The sequence below is a fragment of the Trachemys scripta genome, chromosome 4 (assembly GCF_013100865.1).
Source record: "Trachemys scripta elegans isolate TJP31775 chromosome 4, CAS_Tse_1.0, whole genome shotgun sequence".
NCBI classification, from domain to species: domain Eukaryota; kingdom Metazoa; phylum Chordata; order Testudines; family Emydidae; genus Trachemys; species Trachemys scripta.
In genome coordinates this window covers 37,207,150-37,229,413 of record NC_048301.1, presented here as the reverse complement: position 1 = coordinate 37,229,413, position 22,264 = coordinate 37,207,150, and the positions used below count along the sequence as shown (strand labels likewise).

Genomic DNA, 22,264 nt, shown 5'->3' with positions numbered 1-22,264 from the left:
AGCTGGATCGGCGCTGAGCTGGAAGCAGAGTGGGACTGAGTGGTGCTCCTTCCGTGACCCGCAGGGGGAATGGCCCAGGCCCCGCTGCGTCCCCCCAAACATTCTTCTGCACCCCCCTAGACAGGCATTTCCCACAGTTTGGAGACCACTGCTTTAGAGCATACATACCGTTTGCCCTTTAGGAGATCCCTCCTCAGTCAGTTTCTCAAACAGCTCTTTAGCAGACTGGATGTTTTGCTTCAAGTAATCCCCAAACAATAGAGCATAAGACACTTTTTCCATTGCCTTGGTATGGTTCATGTCAGCTGCTTTCAGAAGATACTGATATGCTCTTAAAGAAGAATGTAATTAAAGGTTTAGTCACCTTTAAACAAACAAAACAAGTTCTATCAGTAAAGCTAAAAGGTACAGAGGAAACTTCTCACTGCCTCACTCTGTCCTAATTGCCACTCTATATCTACCACTACCTAATTCGCAGGCATTTTCCTTTTTAAACACAGTATAATATTCAAAACCTCACATGATTAAACCCAAATTAAGAGCATATCTATGGGTTCACAATCCTCCACATACATTGTTAACATATAAATTAATATTATTCATGAGCCTTTTTAACAGTTCAGAGTCAGACACCTGCTCACTACAGAGGTTTTTTTCTGTTGTTGTTCTGGTAATGGAAGACACCAGACATAGGATCTAGTGACAAAAAGTAAAGTTACCATCACCACTGTTTTTTAATGGTTTCATAGGTCGCATGAAAAAACGGGAGGGCATTAGCTCAACTATCTTGATTCACTTCAATATTAAATCAATTTAAACTAAAAGCACCAACAGATTCCATACAAATACTGGGCTAAAATGATTACGTAGTTATTGTTGTAATGAAGTGGCCAGATTAACCATGAGAAGTTTTTGGGAAAAGGCCTTTTTGCTAAATTAGTTTTGCTGATTTTGCAAGATCCATGGTTGAAATACAGACAAAAGGTTTCTTCACTGATTCCCCAAAAGGTATCATTTAAACAGGTTAATGTATAAAAAAATTGTTTTGTATACTTTAATCTGTGTAAGATACTAAACTATCCTGAAGAGTTTAAAGGAAATTGTCTCACTTCTTTCTTTTTTCCTATTTGTTTGCTTTCCATATTCCTTCCCATTCTCTGGACTTCTTCCTTTTCCCCCTGTAAATAAATCTTTATGCTTCAGGCTCCATTTTGGTTTCTTTTGCACCACTCTCTTGTAGCCTTATGTTTAATATCCTTAGAAAGGGGAGTATAGTGACTTGAAACTGAAAGACCACCACTACTAATTCCTATAATATTTAAAGCACAAAAGGCAGGATGATCTTACAGATAAGGTACTGGACTGGAACCAGATTTTCAGAGTCCAATTCCTGGCTTTGTCAAAGATTTCCTGCATGACCTTGGATAAATCACTTAGCCTCTTGTGCCTCAGTTCCCATGTGTAATGTGGGAATAATGCTTCCTTTCTCCCATTCTATCTTGCCCAAACTAAACTTTTGGAGGTCTTTGTCTCTTATTGTGTCTATGTAGAGTGCCTTAGTACAAGAGGCCCTGATCTTAAATGTGGCCTCTAGATGTTATTGTAAATACTATAAATCATGTGTATTACAGTAAGTCGGAACTACCTGACGTTGCTGCTGAAGGAGACATTGTCATGAGTAGACATGAAGTGGTAACTGGATTTACTAGATGGATGGAGCACAAAGAATCCAGACTGAGCAGAATGAGAGTTTCATCTCACCCTTGCTCTTCCTTGGTTTCCTCTTTTGCATTTATTCATTTATGTTATACAAAACTAAATTGTAGTAAATAAGTTAATTAGCTAGTACAGAGAATATAATCAATACTTTGCACTTATATATAGTGCTTTCATAGTAACGAAGCAAGAGAAGAGAAGGTCCTACTGAATCTTGTTAATCTAATCTTTGAAGAAGTCAGTGGGATCCTGAGTTGAAAGAGAAAAAGATTTGAGGAGAGTCAAAGGTGCCAAACACGCATTGGATATGTCAAATGTCAGTGAATCCAGATTTGAGTTTTTAGAGTTCATATCAGGGCAGCTGTTACATCCTGCAGGGGCTGTTTTAGGTTTTTCCTCTCTGCTGCTTAAGTAGGTGCCACATGTTACAACAAAAAAATGTCTACAATTCATGCTCTAGGTATAGGTAAGGTATAGAGAGGGCCAGGAATTTTTTGACAAAGTCTTTTTCTGATTTTTAACTCAGAAAATGCTGATTTGTCAAAAACTTTTCATGTAAACATGGCAGCTTCAATGAAACCACAGACAAGTGGTTAAGGACTCACTAGGCAGAGCATGGACTTGGACCTGGGTCTCCCACATCTCATGTGAGCACCTTAACAACTGGACTATTAGCTACTCAGGTTGTTGCTGGGGCGGGGGAGGGGTGTGTGTCTTGTTTTTCATTAAAGATTTCAGGTTTGTCCTGCTATAGGATGGCTTTTTTTTTTTTTTTTAAATCTTGAAATTGTGTGTGTAAAAAACAAAACAAAAATACAAAACAGATGCCTCCTGCCCAGCTCTTGTTACATGGCTAGAGAAAAACAAACAATGGCTGTTGTGCTGAAGTAGAGAATTGCACTGCTTAGCAGCACAATTAACATTGTTAGAATTATCTGAACACATGTTAGAAAAAGTCTGGCTACTTTTTGTGGATCTACTCAAAGAAAGCTGTTATGAGTTTCTGCTCCTGTGAATGTTCTCCAATTACCATTTATTCTCAACGCCACATGACTGATTTATATAAAATTAAGTCTATATAACTTCTAGTATCACTCAAGTCTAAAATCCAGTGTTTCATTAAGCTGTTTCCTGGTTACAAGACATCATACCAAACCAAGTCATCTGTTTCTCCCAAGAAAGACCTATGTTAGTGTTCAAGCATGGACTTACTCTTTCTTCTGTGCCTTTTTACTGCTCTCGTTAAGGATTTTCATCCCAGTGTGGTAAACATCCTCTGCTTCCTGCATCTGTCTTCTCTTATTAGACTGCTCTTCAGCTAAAAAAGAAAAAAAGATAAGTGGTTTAATCAAATGCAAGAGGCTGGTCTCTTAAACATCTGTTTCTGCTGGCCTTCATGGCAGATTCTTCCTTGGTCACATAGGGCGCTACCAAATTCACAGCCATGAAAAATGCGTCACGGACCGTGAAATCTGGTCTTTTGTGTGCTTTTACCCTCTACTACACAGATTTCACAGGGGAGACCAGCATTTCTCAAACTGGGGGTCCTGACCCAAAAGGGAGTTTCAGGGGGGTTGTGAGGTTATTTTAGGGGAGTCGTGGTGTTGCCATCCTTACTTCTGCGCTGCCTTCAGAGCTGGGTGGCCGAAAAGTGGTGGCTGTTGTCCAGGCGCCCAGCTCTGAAGGCAGCACCCCATCAGCCGCAGCACAAAAGTAAGCGTGGCAATACCATACCATGCCACTCGTACTTCTGCGCAGCTGCCTTCAGAGCTGGGCGGCTGGAGGGTGGTGGCTGACTGAGGGCCCAACTCCGCAGGCAGCAGCCTAGAAGTAAGGTTGGCAATACCATACCATGCCATTCTTACTTCTGCGCTGCTGCTAACGGCAGCTCTGCCTTTAGAGCTGGGCTCTCAGCCAGCAGCCACCGCTCTCCAGCTGCCCAGCTCTGAAGGCAGTGCAGCCGCCAGCAGCAGCGCAGGAGTAAGGATAGCAGTACTGCAACCCCCACTACAATAACCTTGCGATCCCTCCACAACTCCTGTTTGGGTCAGGATCCCTACAAATTACAACACCCTGAAATTTCAGATTTAAATAGGTGAAATCATGAAGTTTACAATTTTTTAAATCCTATGACTGTGAAATTGACCAAAATGGACCATGAATTTGGTAGAGCCCTACACATGATGTTATTACTGCAAGACAAGATACAGAGGTTGCGCTGGCAATGAGGGAGAAAGTTGTCTCAGTGGGCGGTTGGGTTTTTATAGCCACTCTTTTTTGTGCATTTGCCTAGTCTTTCATTTATTTTGCTATCACCATGCTGCTCAAGTCATCCACCCGGAAGGTGGGGATAAAAAGAGATAAAATATTCTCGAACACACATGTTTTGGCTTCCTTTCTGCAAGAGACAAAAGGGTCATATTTGTGCAGCAAGCCACTGACTTCAGTGGGAAGTATACAGTAAATTCCCCATGTAACTCTTAAATTGTACCCATTAAGGTCACTTTCAGTTTCCATGAGCCCAGGAAACGGGAGTACCACATGATAGCTGTTCCCACACTACCTATGTCACTAGAATGGCTCTCCCTTTCCCATTACTTCTACTGTGCAAACCTTATGTTTATGGAGACACTTGCTCACAAGGGATAAGGAGACCATTAAGCTCAGTAAATATTCTTTGATGAAAGAAAATAGAAATGTATCTAGCTACTTACTTTCACAGAAGCCCCACTTTTGATCTCTCTTGTAATCATAGGTTGTTGCACACCAAAGCCTGCCATCTTCCCTCCCATCAGCAGTACATTCTGCATACTCCTTCTCCAGGAACAGGAAGGGGAAGTGGCAGGGCTCACTGTCTGCAGTGCCTCCGATGGCTGTTAAAACTGAAAAGAAAAAAAAAACCCACCAGGAATGAGATCTCTCTCATGATTTCTCCCCAAGTTAGAGTCTGTCTCTCACACACATGTAGCAAACAAACTGTTCACCACCACAGAGGATTGTTCCCTGTATGCCAGGTTTTTGAGTTTTACTACGACAAACTCATTAAGCTGCAGTTTCATTATTCATGCAACACTATAAAGAAGGGAAATAAAAAAGGGACATATTTGATAAATAAGATTCACATTTTAATGTTATCCTTACTATATTATTAGCGGTTTTAGATTATTAAAAGTCTTAAGATATCAAAGCTAGAATTTGAAAATCTAATTTAGTTTCCAGTGCCCATATACTACTTGCTCCTGTATTGCACTTCGCTCAGCTAGGGCAATGAGAAAGACTGATTAGATTGACATTTGGTTATAGGAAGTTTGATTGTTGGTTCTCATGTACTAACTTGCGCAATACTGCAGTTTGAGTCTCTAACATCATAGGGAAATATTTAGATCTAAATCTCACTGAATTTTTATGGATTTTTTAAAAATGGACGACATTTCTATTAGCTTTCATTAAAGCTTCTCATTTTACAAGCACTGCCAACTCTCATGATTAAATTGTGAGTCTCACAATTTGGTATTTTCATTAAACCCCCAGCTCCTGGAGTCGTGAATAAAAGATACTCAACTTTACTTTAAACAAAAACGTAAGTTTCTAGTCCTCAGGGTTAGAGAGAAAAGCTTGAAAACATGACCCCCTGAAAGCTCAAAAACCAGAAAGCCATAAAACACTTTAAATTTTGTTTTTGTTTTTAAAGTGAACCCAACTTATGATTTTTGAATGCTTGGTGCGGTCAATAATATTTTATAGATACATTATTTTATAGGTATGGTTTAAGTCTTCTCTATAAAAAAAATTAAAGTTGTTTACATACAGGTCTTCTAGAATTATTAGGAACACTGCTATGCTGGACAATTCCAAAGACTTCATTTTTGGGAAGACAATGACATATGAGCAAGTTAGTTGCTTGCCCAACAGTATACACTAACTAGTGGCAGAATGATTTTTCCTCAGAATATGCACACAGTTATTGGCCAGCTCCAGCACCTATGGCACAGGGACTTAGCACAACAGTCATAAGTAACTGCCAATCCTGGAGTAGTCTTCAGAATTAAACTGACTACAGGTATATTCTATTGTTACCTGCTCAAGTACTGAACTAAAAGATGTCCACAATAAGTGACCAACAAACTCAGCACCTTGGCATCAGCCCTGTTGAGAACTTGGATTTTGTCTGTATTGCAGTTATTATTTTGGAAGGTCTGACAATTTTTTCCATGTCAAGGTTAAGTTTTAAAGTTACTTTTTTGGTATCTCCCCCTTATAACCATGTTAATTAAAAAGCTATGGAAGAATATTCATTCACTTTTTATAAGAATCCTAAATTTACTTAGCATTATCCCCCTACGCTGGTTTCACATAACACTATGCTAAAGTCTATGAAGTTAGAAAGGTCTTTAAGTACTGGTGACATAGCATAGCAGTGAAGGGGAAAAAAATTAAATCAGCTTAGGTTGCACCTGCTGGGTAAATGTAGTGTAAAACTGAAACTCTGGTAAAGAACTTCTCTCTCTCAAAGTTGCATAAATAGACAAATGATGGTTTCATATGAACCAATAGCAATGAACATTTCCCCCTCCTCCACTCATCAGTTCACCTTCTTAGAACTCAACAGCTTTTTACAGGCCAAGACTAGAGTTCAATGAATATAGGATTTGCCATACCAGATCAAATTACTGGATTTATCAAGTCTGGTTCCTGGCCTCTAGCAGTGGAAAATACTGGATGCTTCAGAGGATGGCAAATAACAAACACATAAAATGCACCAAGCAAATCATGTAGCGCTTTAGATGATGGCATTAGTTTACAACTGCCTCTCTCACACCTTATTGCATAGCTATGATATTAGTAGTCAAACATTCAGCTAGTCATATCCCATTTCCTTCCCCCCACCCATCTTCTTGTTTTTATTTTAAATCCAGGCACAGTATTTGTTTCTCCCACATACAGTTGTTTTTACTAACACCTAAAAGAATGCAAGATGCTACAGTCCATACACTGTGATAGTGCTGTTACGGGAAAAAAATGGAACCATGAACTTCGTATGAGAAGCAAGTACAAGATGAAGTTATTTATAAACTTATACATATTAAGATATCAGGTATGGGCTAATAAGCATATTTACTCAGGTGACAATCTAAGCGGCTGCACACAGTCTAGTCTGGGATTCAGCTATCTTGCTATAGTAGGGAATGTTCCAGGCAACCAGCTGAGGCATTTTTACAGATCAGATTTGAACAATGTGAAGACAAAGCCCTTTCATGGCATTATGATAGGAAGATACAAAGTACCTTAATGAAATTTCACCTTCAGTTAAGAGGCCTGGCTGACTAAACATGATGCTTGAATCTGAAGGCTAGCAACAATTGCTTATACTACTAAAAATGTCTTTTTATTCGCTTTTCCACTTAATTAGTATCTTTCATCTCTGTACAATGTCATACTCACCTACAGCAACATATACAAGTGCTCAAGAAAAGTGTAGAGCATTTTGTATTAGCAAGAGGCTACTGATGTTTTATAGGAAGTCACTTTTTTTTTTTTTTTTTTAAGCATATAGACCCAGTGGAGATTAGCAGATATTATTAGAGGTAGTTCTGCACAATTACTGCTTCCTTTCACCATGCTAATCTGCATTTGTGAAAAGGCATATGAAAAGAACTGCTAGGGACAAAGTGTTGAGCTAAACATTAAGTTACCATGCAATCACCCTTTTCCATAAGGTTAGAGTAAAAGTTAGTTTATTCTGGGCACATTAAAAATGTTGTTTCCTTTTTATGTACATCAGCCTATGTCAGGGATACCCAAATGTCAGCGGCAAGGCAAGGATATCAATCAGATGAACTCTAACTTTTCATTATGAGTTTAAAAGAAATTCCTACTCAGTTTCCCTGGAAGATCTGAGAACAACCAGGCATGGTTATGTGTATTTTTAACTGAAAAGTTACCCTAGTTTATATGAAATAGGGTACTGCCCTACAGCTCCTGAGAGATTTTCAATGCACAAAGTTGCCTCAGTGTCAAAGTTTGCTTCCACTCTCCTCAATTTAACTCAAACCTGCATACAATCAACTACCAGAACAAAAGGACCACTTATAGTCTTTCCCCTCCTCCCCATAAGACAAAGCTATAATCAGGCCAAAAAAGTGACTACTTCTGGGGAGAGAAAAGCTTTAGATCATAATCTATACTTCAAAGTAAGAAGATATGAGTCATGTTCATGTTAGAACTTCAGGATTTGGATTGTTCTCTCCATTCACAAATTGTGAAAAACGAAAAAGGAGCAAGGCACTCTCACTAACTTGAGTGAATTTTCTTATGCTGTGCAATCAACAGAAACTATGGAAAACATTTTAAAATGCATCTGAAGTAAATGATATAGGTATTAGCCAACATTACAGTAGGGAAAATTAAGGCTGCAATGACCATTGCATTCTGAAACCCTCTATTCAGTTAGACAATAGAGACAAATGAAGATTATTTCTGGATCCCACTAATCTCCCAAATTTTTCCAGATTGATTTTGCTTCTTGCTATTGGTTTATGAAGCCTGCAGAATTCAAGCAAAGTTACCTGGTTTCTGCATTTCTACATCTTCCAAGTTCTCATTTAATACGTCTGACATGTCAAGCGAGTCAAGCCCCTCCAACATGCTCCCTTTCTCCTCTTCTTGGCTCCTAAAGCTCTCTTCATCTTCAGTGTGAGAGTCTGATTCCTCTGACTCAAGGAAGAGCTGACCTGCCACAACACGGGTTCCTGTGGAGTGGTCCCCCACCTGTTCTTCTGAAGGCAAGGAAGTCTAGAGAAGAAGAGAGCAGAATTTAGGAGACTAGTCCGCTCATTGACTACTATTATTCAATTTCTATCCCTTTTTAGTTTATGAAGCCTACCAGGAAACTGAACTTAATATCAGAGGGGTAGCCATGTTAGTCTGGATCTGTAAAAAGCGACAAAGAGTCCTGTGGCACCTTATAGACTAACAGACGTATTGGAGCATAAACTTTCCTGGGTGAATAACCATGTGTCACATGCGTCTGACGAAATGGGTATTCACCCACGAAAGCTTATGCTCCAATATGTCTGTTAGTTTATAAGGTGCACAGGACTCTTTGTCACTTTGAACTTAATATGTTACCTTAAGATCAAGAGTGAGAAGTAAATGTGTTGAATTGTTTCTTTCAGCCCCTAATCCCCAGTTCCCCTTTAATTCTTTAAAAAACAAACAAACAAAAAAAAAAAAAAAAACACTCTTTCCACAATGGAGATATCCCAAAACTCACAAAATTGGTTGCTCTTCATTCATGCAGATTATGTACATCACTTCAGCTTATGTGAAAAATGGAGCTTCGTTTGTGCTGATTTGGAATGACCTGTTTAAAGCTAAGGCACTCAACTACAGTCTTGGAAGTATAGCAGAAGGGGAGACTAGTTCCCTTTGTACTTAAGAGAAAAAACTATCCCAAGTCACAGGAAAATCAAATTTGGACACATGGACCCAAGTGTTTAGTGGAGAGCTGACTGTATAAGGCTTTCTAAAGGGGAATCCTTTATCCTAATGTCAAACAGCTAAGTAGACTGAAATTTCTCCTTACAAGGGTAAAGCTTTTCCTGTACTGTCTTGTCTTCCACCAACAGTTGGAATTCAGATTCAATTCCATCTGAATTGTAACAGGCTTTTCTATTACATGTAATTGAAAACTTCCTAAGGGACTTCACTTGTCCTATCAGTTTTGTAATATTAGTGCTCCCAACAAAATTTCAAGTCTATCACCCTCTGACCACAATTCTTTGTTTCCTCTCTCCTAAAATCTTCCATTTATATTCTAATATTAGTGAAAAATTAGAAGGCAAGTGGTCTTTAGAACAAAGAACTAGAATTGAAGATTGATGGGTTTTAGCCCTAATACAGCCAAATATGGAGGGAGAAAGAAGTGGAAAATAACTCACCCCACCTAGTCTCTTTGCCTCAGTTTCCTCACCTGTAAGACAGGTATATCACCTACCTGACAGATATACTGTAAGTCTATAACAAATTTGTGTTTGTTAAAGCACTTTGATTAAAGGTGCTTCAAGAGTGCACCATAAGGGAAAACAACCTTCCCTTTGCACTAAACCAGCTCTCCTTATGCTTAAGGCTGTGAGTTTGTCATGGAGGTCACGGATTCTGTGACTTTCCGGGACATCTGTGGCTTCTGCAGCAGCCAGTGCGGCTGGCCTGCGCAGCTCAGGCAGTCCTTGGGACAGCCGCACTGGCCACTGCTGGGGCAGTCTCAGGCAACCGCTCCCCTCCGCCCAGCCCCAGCAGCAGCAGGAGTTTGGATGCATTTGGGAGGGGGCTGAGGGCTGGGGCACAGGCACAGGAGGGAGTGAGGGCTTTGGGTGGCGCTTACTTTGGGGGGCTCCCCGGAAGCGGCGACATGTCCCTCCCTCAGCTCCTAGCTCCGTGCACTGCCTCACTGCCCCCGCATCTCCCACTGGCCACAGTTCCTGGCCAATGGGAGCTGCAGAGCCGGCACTTGGGGTGGGGGCAGCGTGCTGAGCTAGGAGCTGAGGGAGAGACATGTCGCTGCTTCCAGGGAACCCGAGGAGCCGGGTAGGGAGCCTGCCAGCGCCCACCCTCACCAGCAGGGGTCCCAGGCCATGCGCCCACCCGCCCTTCCCCCTCCCCCAGATTTAGGCAGAGGTATATAGTACGTCATGGATGGGTCATGGGCCATGAATTTTTGTTTACTGCCTGTGACCCGTCCATAACTTTTACTAAAAATACCCGTGACTAAAACGTAGCCTTACATATGCTACATTTTTAATACTTCTATAGGTCTTTATTAGTATTACTTAACTAAACCCTCAATGCATGAGGTAACAAATATTCTTTTTTCAGAGAGGTGAGCTGAAGTTCAGAGATGTTAAGTGACTTGATCAAGGTCACATAGCAAGTTCGTGGCAGTTTCTAAACAGACTCCATTGAATTCGGATTTTCAGACCCTTGCTCTAGTTCAGTGGTTCTCAAAGTTTTGTACTGGTGACCCCTTTCACATAGCAAGTCTCTGAGTGTGGCCCCCCCCTTATAAATTAAAAACACTTTTTTATATATTTAACACCATTATAAATGCTGGAGGCAAAGCAGGGTTTGGGGGGATGCTGACAGTTTGGCACCCCATGTAATAACCTCATGACCCACTGAGGGGTCCTGACCCCCAGTTTGAGAAACCCTACTCTAGTAGTCCCACAAAGAGGGAGAAGAAAATGGAATGCGTTATTTGGTGAGACTTATTGCTTACCTTTGATTCTAATGACTCATCCTGACTTCCTTCTTCATCTGTAAAGAATTTTAAAATTTAGTTCAGAAGCTATTTTAAACGTGTTATTACCTAAATAAAAAGCAATAAAGTTAGCTAGAACAATATTGCTTAGCACTACTCTTTTGAGATATACTAGAGCTCTAGAGTTCGCTCATACATCTAAAAGGCATTTAAATTAGAATTGCTAAGAAGCATCAACTTTTAAGTTGCCAACCAGAGAGTTTAATCATCAAAAGGCATTGACCAGGAAAGCCATGTTAGCACCTTTTTAGTTAGATATATTTAAACATGGTTCTCGGTAGAAAGGTGCCTATGTTGTTTATCAGGCCAGCATATTCAAAGCCTCAGAGTGGAGATTTATTCATTCAAATAGAACAATGTCAAGTTATCAGGGCACTAAACCATTATGTTGCCATACAAGGATCCAAACTTTGTTCTTTGCTTGCAGGCTGGAACTGTCAAAGCCTGTTCAGCCCTGGGGAAAGAGGCATTTGTTAGACTCTAAGACAGCAGAAGGACAAGGAACTCTAGAACACACAGGTCAGTTCCATAGTCTTGTTTGTTTTTATGATCTCAGGTAAGAGGGAAATAGAATTGTTCCATAGATCTATTTTTAGCAGCTTCAAATGTGTTTTGTAGACTCCTGTATTTCTCATATTGATTTTCCCTAGATCCTGTATAGTTGACACACTCACTATTGTAAACAACTTTTCTTATTTTTTGTTTGCACTAATCTCCTTGACCAAGAGTCTCGCGTTGTCACACATGATGTGGGACCTTCCCAAGTATGAGAGGAGACTTGAGCATTGTATCATACCTAAACATAAAATACAACTTGCACAAGCAAAAATACAAGATAACCCCCCAAAATACAGCAGTGTGTTAAAACATTGAATATTTCACTTAAACCAAGAGTCAGGACAAATAGGGTTAAAGCTACTGGTCTGTCCTTAACTCACCTTACTATGTCCAGATTATGCATTGCAGACCCTTAAAACAGGAAATTTAATGTGCTGCAGAAGAGATGAATCAGGCTGAGTTCAGAGAGACAAACCTTACTCTCGTCAATTTAGGTACGCTTTATATAAAATAATAGCTATTCGATACCTTGAACACAAAATTCTATTTGAAGTGCTAAGTATATTAACCACTTAAGGGCTGCTATATATACAGCATGTGGAATAAAACACATTTCTGCTATTAACTTACACACATTGCCTTTGAAGCAAAGATGTGCTGATGGAAAACCAACAGAAGGCCATCACATTCTGCTGCAGCAAAGGGGCTGAATACTTGCAGATTTTCTATACCTAACAGCTCTTAAACAAGTGATGGAAACTGCGACGAACATGGCATTTTACTGACTTCACAGCTCTGATGATTCTATTGACACCATCTGGGAACCACTACAGTTTACTGCCACGCAATAGCCAGTGTTAGAAGTCAGCTACTAGAAGTTGCTCCTTGCCCTCTTTTGCTTAGTCTGACTTCCTGTCAGGAAAGATAAGTACCAGGATTCATTCCTGAACCACTCAGGCCTTGCCATGGCAGATTCAATAATGGCAGTAGGAAATTATAAAGGCACCTTAAAAGTTTAAGAAAGGAGCAATGCTAGATGTATTTTCCATTTTGAAGCAAACTATAATGCTTTTCAACTCACAATCTCACACACTGCAATTACTTCTCCCACTACTGGAGTGCAGCACCTTCATGGTGACATGCAATGGATGTTTAGAAGCGCATAGTAAAACTGCACATCAGTTTAGGTAAGAAAGTGAAGAATCCAATATCTGTTTTGAAAATGTTGGGGAAATTAGGAAGCAGACTGTAATTAGCAGTTGGAGTTTAGGTAGGACACTCAGATTAACATCTTCACTTTCGAAAGCGGTATAGTTTAGGCCACGTCTACTCTAGCAAGCTTACAGCAGAGCAACTATACTGATGCAGCTGAGCCGCTGTAAGAATGCTTGTGTAGCCACTCTATGCTGATGGGAGCTCTCCCGTTGACATAATAAAACCACCTCCACAAACAGCAGTAGCTATGTCAGTGGGAGAAGCTCTCCCTCCAACATAGCCCTGTGCACACTACCACTTATGCCAGCAAAATCTAAGCAACAATAGATTTTGATGACATACGTGGTAGACATGGCCCTAGTGTTCTAAATACACACTAGCAGTCAGGAATCCTATCCCATCTTGCATTTTAATCCTGACTTTGACAACCTCTATGGCCTTGGGCAAAATCACTTATCCCCATTTTACAGATGTGGAAGAAACTGAAATAGGATGGTCAAGTTACAATACAATGGGATTAACTGCTTGCAAAACACTCTGAAGATGTCAACAATACTATTTAATGCTTTACAAGTACAAGGATATTTTTAATGGCAACAACTGGTTAGGACATCAGCTTTAGGTGTCATCTGCAGATTCACTGTAATCATCAAATATCAGTTAATACGTTCCTAAAAGAAAGTTTTTAAAATAGCACTGATAGCCCCTCATTGCTAATTGGCATTGTATATTTTAGTAGTATATATATATTCATAGATTCCAAGGCGAAAAGGTACCATTGTGATCATATAGTCTGACCTCCTGTACAACTAGGGTGACCAGACAGCAAGTGTGGTCGGGACAGGGGGTGCGGGGTAATGGGAACCTATTTAAGAAAAAGCCCCAAATATCGGGACTGTCCCGATTTTACAGGGACATCAGGTCAACCTATGTACAACACAGGCCAGAGAGCTTCCCTAAAACAATTCCTAGAATTCTATTTTGATTGAAAAATTGTCAGTGATGGAGAATCCACCACAACCCCTGGCAAGTTGTTCCAATGGTTAATTACCCTCATTGTCAAAAATGTACACCTTATTTCCAGTCTGAATTCGTCTAGCTTCAACTTCCAGCCACTGGATCATGTTATACCTTTCTCTGCTAGATTGAAGAGCACATTACAATCTACAAGGACTTACGTGGGGAACAAATATTTAGTAATTAAGTCACTCCTTAACCTTTTTTCTTAGTTAAGCTAAACAGATAGAGCTCCTTGGGTCTATCCCTATAAGGCATGTTTTCTAATCCTTTAACTTTTCTAGTGGCTGTTCTCCAAACCCTCTCCAATTTATCAACATCTTTCTTGAATAGTGGGCACCAGAATCGGACACAGTATTGGAACAGCAGTTGCATCAGTGCCAAATACAGAAGTAAACTAACCTCTCCACTCCTACAAGATTCCCCTGTTTATGCATCTGAGGATTGCATTAGCTCTTTTGGCCATAGCATCATATTGGGAGTTCATGTTCAGCTGATTATCTACCACATGCTCAAATCATTTTTCTGAGTCACTACTTCTCAGGATAGAGTTTCAATCGTGTAAATATGGCCTACATTCTTTGTTCCGAGAAGTATACACTTAGCTATATTAAAAACACACAGTTCGCTTGCGCCTAGTTTACCATGCAAACCAGATTGCTCTGAATCAATGTCCTGTCCTCTTCATTATTTACCACTCCCCCAATTTGTGTGTCATCTGCAAACCTGATCAGTGATAATTTTATGTTTTCTTCCAGGTCATTGATAAAAAATTTAAATAGCACAGGGCCAAGAACTGATCTTTGCGGGATCCCATGGGAAGTACACCCTCTTGATGACGATTCCTCAGTTACAACTACATTTTGGGACCTATCAGACAGTTTTTAATCCATTTAATACGTGCCATGTTAATTTTATACTGTTCTCGTTTTTTAATTAAAATGTTATGTAGTATCAAGTCAAACACCTTACAGAAGTCAACATCATTACTTTTATTAACCAAACTCATAATCTCAAAAAATATCCAGTTAGTTTGACAAGACCTATTTTCCATAAATCTATGTTGATTAATTACATTACCCTCCTTTAGTTCTTTGATTAATCAAGAGACTTTGACATACAATTAATAAAGTCATACAAAAGCCAAGTCACAAACAGAACAAAATACCAATAGTTTAATAGGGTGTATTCCCTCCATACACATTCTATTCAATGGACAAACATTGGTTAATAATGCCCTCTTATTTCCAACAGTGACCTACCACTGCAAATTAACAACAATTACACGTGTATAGGGACACAAATGTAAAATGAAGGTGGGAAGGGTGAAGGGAATTAGTAGTACAAACCAGGACTAAATTTGTTTTGTTTTTGTCTCAAAAGCAAAACAATTCAACTGTTTCATTGCAATTGCATCATGTAGCTTCTCTCAGAAGAAACCAGCTCTAAGTTAACAGGCTGCAGGTATAACACAGTTAAAAGGCTGTTACACAGATGTTCTTTCCAAACCAGACTGCTAAAAAAAAGGCAAAGTTAATTTATTTAGCTGTACTGGACCCTTAAATGATTTTCCAGTTAAATTAGGTGGACTAACTTGCAGTGATAATGGATAATGCAAACAGCAAAGGGATCATTTACAGACCTACAATTCTTAACACAGAACTGCTGAACAGTACATGGACATTACAGTTATAATTAAAAGCACGGCTACTTTTAGACAGAATTAAAAACGATCTTTTGGAGGTGTTAATGAGGGGCTAGTGGTAGGTCACTGTTGGAAATAAGAGGGAATTATTTAACCAATGTTTGCCCATTGAATAGAATCACAGACATTATAATGTTTATGCACTTGCCAAACAGTGATTAGAGCTAATTGTTCATTTGCTTTTCTAAATGCAAATCCAAGCTCAGAAAAAGTGGGTCACTTACCATTTGCTGGATCTGTTTGAAGGGTTGCCTAGTGCTATAGATGCTAGTTCTGAAAGGGCTGATTGGAAATTAATCCAGCATTTTTTAAGCAAATGGAGGGATAGTGCAGATTATTAAAAGGTAATGAGCCGACAATACAAGACAAACAGAACATTTTAGTTAGAAATTTAATGCAAAGTTTCATCAGCCCTGAACCTTCTTGTACCCCAAATGAAATTTTACCGACTTAAGTATGAGGCATTTCATGAGGATTAATTATTTGTTTTGCCACTTCTTTTAAGCACTCACATGCTCAAGTCAACCCAACCTATTAATGATGGAGGACTGATAGTACACACTATTCACATTAGAAGTACCTCTAGGAACAAGGACAGGGTAAGATTTTTTAGTATTTTGTGTGAGGAACCAGAAATTAGGAAAAAAGTTGTGCAGTGCTGGCTACCTAAGGGTAAACCACCACCAGAGGTCAGACAGGTTTAGCCCAGACTCCAGAAGAAAAAAAAAAAAAAAAAGGACAACTCAGGTGTCAACGTGCAAAGCTGTGGAAGAGAGTCAGCAACAGCAGAGAAATTCCGCTAGGTTTAGTCTAGAAAAGCATTAAAATTACAGGTTAAGATGGCCACTCATCCTTTGGAAATAGCCAGAGATCTAGTAGTGCCATAAGGAACCTGCTAAAGCCTCATGAATGGCCCAACTTATCTCTGAGAATTAAGTTTTTCCATCCAGATTTTTGTAAATGCTCCAAATTCTGAACAATACCACACAACCCAACCAATACCCAAGATATTTCAGTAATGGACCATCAGTGCAGGGCTGTGTGTGTTTTTATTAACTTGGGAACATTTCCTTCATTTTTGGGGGGTAATTGATTGTTTACACTTTGGAATAGATTTTGGCCTTTACTTATTTAAGAAAAAAAGAGAGGATAAACAAACATGAAACATTAAAAAAATGACTTTCCTCACATAGATACATTTTTCTGACTATGCCAAATTTTGACACAAAATGCACTTCAGGTAAGAGACACCTGAACCAAGTTTGTACACAATGCATGCTTATTACAGCCAATCACAAGGCATGCAGTGATTCAGTAACTGTCACTTCAGGCTGTTGCCTCAGCAAGATTAGTTTCAAATTGTCCTACTCAGTTATTTGTCCCACCACTATTCCATTAGTGCACTGCAAAAACTGTAGTCAGTCAGTATTAGTCCTCTTATGGTAACATTCAAGGTTTCTTCAAACTCCTTTCGAACTACTGGCTGAACTTCTCCAAAGCTACCTCTACAGCGGTCCCCTTCTATAAATTAAGATCTGGGGCTTAGGAACTTTGAGGGAATATTTATTTTTGTATGAACAGACTTCAGCATACTACTTCCCACTCAAGTCAGCTTGTACGAGCACAGCATAGCAGCAAGAACACCTCCTCTATCAGACAGGATGGAAAATACCTGGGGGCGGGGAGGGGGAGAGAAGGAGACACACAAAAATCCCACAAACAAGCCAGGAATCAAACTTGCATCCTCAGCATAACTAGTGCAGGACACAGCCTCAAATCAGACCAGCAACAGTTATATGCAACAACAAAAGAATAAAGGATAAAATTTTAGGCGACAGTCATTTGGTTTTGAGATTTTAGTGAAAAGGAATGAAGCAGGAAAAAACATTATTCTGATGGCTCACAAATACCAGAACACCTTGAAGTACAACTGAAACATTTCCAATATGTAACAATAGCAAATGATGTGAAACCTGAATGTGTGTGCAAGTACAAACATAAACAGTAAATAAATAAATACATAAATACTCTTCCCATAAACCCATGGTTATATTAAACCTTCATAATTAAGAATCAGATTTCTTTTATCCCTGCTTAACCCATCTAAGTGTTCTCACTGGAGGACTGTCAACATATTACATAGAAAGAATGTGATTAAAAACAAATGGATAACATTAGCAAGTACAATACTGTGACTGAAGTGGTGGGTAAAAAACAACAGCCAGAACTGTATATGAAGGTCTGCAGAAACACATCTCTAGACTCAGCAATTTCAGCATTTGTATTTTACACAGACTTTTTTTGGAAGCCACTTATGAAGCCAAAATAATGAAATATCATGCCTTCCCTTAGTACTTCCACAATCTGGGAACTGATTTGTTGCAGGAAGATCAGTAATACCTGGTCAAGATTTATTTCTGACTCTTTGAGACATGAAATAAACCAACATATCAACACAGGTATTATACTCCATAAACATACCCAGAAGAACCCAAAGAAGTCAACAAAGGAGGGAATGATTTGGAACAGTCTTTTTCAAGACCCCACTAAATAATTGTTTAGATATCTCCATACCAGATCTCCATACCCAATACAGATTAAACAAAAATAAGCCTCTCTCTACATCAAATAGCAGCGGGGAGTCCCAACACCACCAGAAACTGCAAACTCTAACAACAAGTGGTGTGTACAGAACCTCAACCAAAATGGTAGATATAATCCTTGCCACATCTTCCAGTTGCTTCCCCTGATTTACTAGCATCTCATCAATTTTATCTGGATTGAGCTTCATCAAGAGAGTCCTCATGTAAAGCACAATCTCTAGCAAACAAATTTACATCTTATTCTATAAACAGATGGTGAGGCTCATTCATTTGAGGCCCAACACTTTTCTTGGCTTAACAGCAAGCATGAAAGTCTCCAATAAATTACTGATTTGAGCAAAGTTTAAGATTTTCATTAAATTAAGATTTCAAACTAGGATTACAAGTCTTGGTTACAAGACCAAAGACAGTACTTGATAAGCTATGTACCCAAATAGAAACCTTATCAAAAACTCTTGAATCCAGACAATTAAATTGTAGATTCAAGAATTTGAGGTTTCTCAGAAATCATTTTTCCACAACCCAGATGATTTAGGATTAGCCTCCAGAAGTTATGGGTGAGTATTTAGGAATTCAAATATCCACTTGGGAGGCCTGCTCCAAGCATAAAACAACTGAGTTAGTATTCAACACCAAGCCTCTAGGCTTGTACTGGACCCTGTCAAAGAATGTTTCAGGTACCAATTTTTTTGCAGGATATCAGATAATCCAATAATAACAATCACAAGCCAGAACCAGTTCACAAAATAACCTTCTAAAGCAAATGTTAGTTAAGAAATGCCTTTCCAGGATCACAGTGGCTGCCAAAAATCATTATGGTACATTCAAAGCTGTATCTAGCTGTGGACATGATGACCATTCAAATTTTTAGCCATAGCAACCCCTTAGCAATACCTAATAAACCAAATACATATTACCTATGCATTTTATTATAGATGTTTGTACCTAATTTAAGCATCTGAAAATTATAATTTGATGACAGCATCAAACTCTGCAATACATAATACACAGGTGAATGTGTGTTCCAAGTCCCACTCTGTGCTGATCCACAGAGGATATGAGTTGTTACAGCCCTCAGCTACAGAGCGTTGGCTGTTTAGCTGTTCTTGCTCTTAGCTCTGGATGTCCCCAGATCTATCCCCAGTATTTCAGCCAAGAGGGCGGCCAACAGACATACATAGTGCCATGTGTTTTAAATATACCCTATTGTTGAGGATATTCATTATACCTTCAATATACTCATGATTTAATTTTGTATTAAAAAAACCCTTGAGTACTAGGTTCAAAGTTCAACTACCAGGATATCACACTCAGAGAACACAGCCCTGTCAAAAAAATTACATGCTGCATATCAGCCATGCTAATCACATGCAGTTAAATATCCTGCACGTACAACTGACTGATTCATATGTGGTGGGATGAGACCAGTTTTCATTTTTAATTTCTTTATAAGCACTCTGAGAAGTGGTAGATAGCAAGTGTATTGGGTAAGTGGGGTTATGTTATCTTTTTGGCTTCAGAGAGCTAGATGCTTCTGTACTACACTTTGGGAAACACGCAGGTGGCCAATTATATTATCTACAAAAGCTGTGACAACAGTATTTGAGATCCAAGTTGTCCTTGAACAAGGCAACCTTAATTTTTTAACCCTCTAGCTCAGGGATGGCCAACCTAAGCCTGAGAAGGAGCCAGAATTTACCAATGTACATTGCCAAAGAGTCACAGTAATACGTCAGCAGCCTCCCATCAGCTCTCCCACCCTGCTCCCAGCACCTCCGCCCACCAGCAGCCCTGCCAATCAGCACCTCCACCTCCCAATCAGATCAGCTGTTTTGTGTTTTGAGGCATGCAGGAGGTTCTGGGAGGGAGGGGGAAGGAGCGAGGGCAGGGCCTGTGGCAGAGCCAGAGGTTGAGCAGTGAGCACCCCCCGGCACATTGGAAAGTTGGCGGCTGCAGCCCGAGTCGGTTCCTATACAAGGAGCCACATATTAACTTCTGAAGAGCCGCATGTGGCTCCGGAGCCACAGGTTGGCCACCCCTGCACTAACTGGTAGCATATGCAAAAGACAACAAGTCTAGGACTTGTTTACCAAAAACCTATCAGACTGACTGTGAGGTCATATTCTTGAGTGACACCTTCCAAGATCACAAATCTTCCAAAAGAGCCCCTGTTTGGAGGGATCTTTTCCCCATAAAGTTCAGGTAAAGCCGTCTTTGCCTACATCTACAATACGGCCATTACAGTGGAACAGCTGTACTGCTACAACTGTGCTGGTGTAAGGTCTCCCGTGTAGCTGTTCTATGCCGGCATAATTAAACCACCCCTAACAATTTCCGGTAGCTATGTCAGCAGGAGATCATTTCCTACCGACATAGCGCTGTCCACACCGGTGCATTTGTCAATCAGGGTGTGTGTTTTTTCACCCCCCTGTCCAACAAAAGTTTTACCAACAAAAGTGTTATTGCAGTCATAGCCTCCGTAGCCAAAGCTAACATCCTTTGAAGCATCTGTATGTAAAAACATGGGATGTTTGTGTGAACTGGAGGCTGAGAGGATGTGAAAGAGACAAATTAAACAATGTAATTAACAAGAAATAAGTATTTGGAATGACATAACTAAGCACTGTGGCTGTATTATGCACACTTACAACACTAGAGATGTTTTATTAACAGAAGAAACTCCAGCACTGCTTACTGAGTAAGGACATGTCTAAATTAGGGAAAACGGTATTTTAATAAAAAAAAAATATATAGCACATTTTGGTTACAACGTGTTTAAAAATGTTGGCACTCAGTGTGGACAATGCTTAACACCTTCCATGATCCCCCTTAACAGCACTTTGCAAACATGATTAAAAAATAAACACACCTTTTTTCTACTCTACATAAGACTTAACAGATTTGGGGCAGTTGATGTGTTAACTGAAGCATGATGTTTTTCAGTCCTTCCCTAAAACAGTTTACCAAAACAGACAAGTCCCTCACCAGCAGCAAACCAGAGTCAGAAGGCTAGAAGGTGTTGACATGCGATCCCCCCTGATGCTACACCAAAAGTTAGGTCAGTCACCTTACTGTTACCCATCCCCCTTCCCCTCCCCATCAGAGCACCCCATCCATCCTGCTGTCACCTATACCCCAACATCCCAACACCCCCTCCCCACCTTACCCCAGACTACAACCATCGCTGGGTCAGCCACCCCGCCGTCACTCATCCCCCACCATCCCAACAGTCTCCCCACCTGAGCCCACACCGCCCGTCCCCCCAAATTCCCCCCTCACTTAACCCCACACGCACCTATCACTGGATCAGCCACCCCGCTGTTTCCAGCCACCCCCATCCCGACGCGCCCACTCGCTTCCTCTCACCACGCCCGTTCCCGTGTCGCCGAGCCACGAGTTCCCCGAAGCCTCACGCGCTACTGCCACCCCAGTGCCCCCAGCCCCGCGCCACCCTCCCCCCAGCTCTCCCCCAAGGCCGGCACCTCGCGCTGCCGTCCCGGAGGGGTGGCTACCCCACGCGCAGGGAGGCGGTGGAGAGACGAGCCCCTTGCCCCGCCCGGGAGAAGGACGTGGGGGTTACACCCTCCGGGCCCTAAATACTGACCAGCGGTGGCTAGGCCACAGCTCAACAGCGCCGCGGCGCAGAGTAGCAACGCCAGCCGCTTCCGCACATCCATGGCAAGGCTCCTGTGAGGCCACAACGCCGCCGAGGAGCCCCAAGTCCGGCTTCCCCACCCCGCCCACTGCCTTGAGGGGCCAATCACGCCACACCAGCTCTACGACAACAACCAATTACTGTGGACCGTTCACAGCGCGGGCGGCCCATTGGACGATGGCTTCTCCGACATGGCCCACTCGGATTGGCTGAGCACATTATTTACTGACGGATACCTTCGCCCGGCCAACTGAATCTCAAGAAGGGAAGCGCAACCCCGACAGCGCCGGCCCAGGGAGATCAAATGTCCGGACTACAATACCCAGAATGCATTACGGGCCCATCACCACAATACCCACAAGGCATGGCGAAGAGTGCGTCATACACCAGCTGAGGCGGCCGGTGTTAGGAGTCGAGTTCTAATTCACCCTTAACCGTGGGATGGAACAGCTTTGTGCTCCCTCCGCGGGGGGTGGGGT

The 22,264-nt window shown here is 40.9% G+C and overlaps 1 protein-coding gene across 1 annotated transcript in view; it reads right to left on the bottom strand.

Annotated features, from left to right (window-relative positions):
* Positions 1-21,865, bottom strand: part of SEL1L (SEL1L adaptor subunit of ERAD E3 ubiquitin ligase) — a 49,195-nt gene extending 27,330 nt beyond the window's left edge. The window contains exons 1-6 of the mRNA XM_034768163.1: positions 21,735-21,865; positions 10,991-11,028; positions 8,283-8,508; positions 4,431-4,598; positions 2,929-3,034; positions 169-331 (exon numbers count right to left, since the gene is read on the bottom strand). Coding sequence (XP_034624054.1) covers positions 169-331; positions 2,929-3,034; positions 4,431-4,598; positions 8,283-8,508; positions 10,991-11,028; positions 21,735-21,807 — 774 coding nt within the window. The 5' untranslated portion in view covers positions 21,808-21,865. The remainder of the gene's footprint in view (positions 1-168; positions 332-2,928; positions 3,035-4,430; positions 4,599-8,282; positions 8,509-10,990; positions 11,029-21,734) is intronic.
* Between the last annotated feature and the right edge of the window lie 399 nt (positions 21,866-22,264).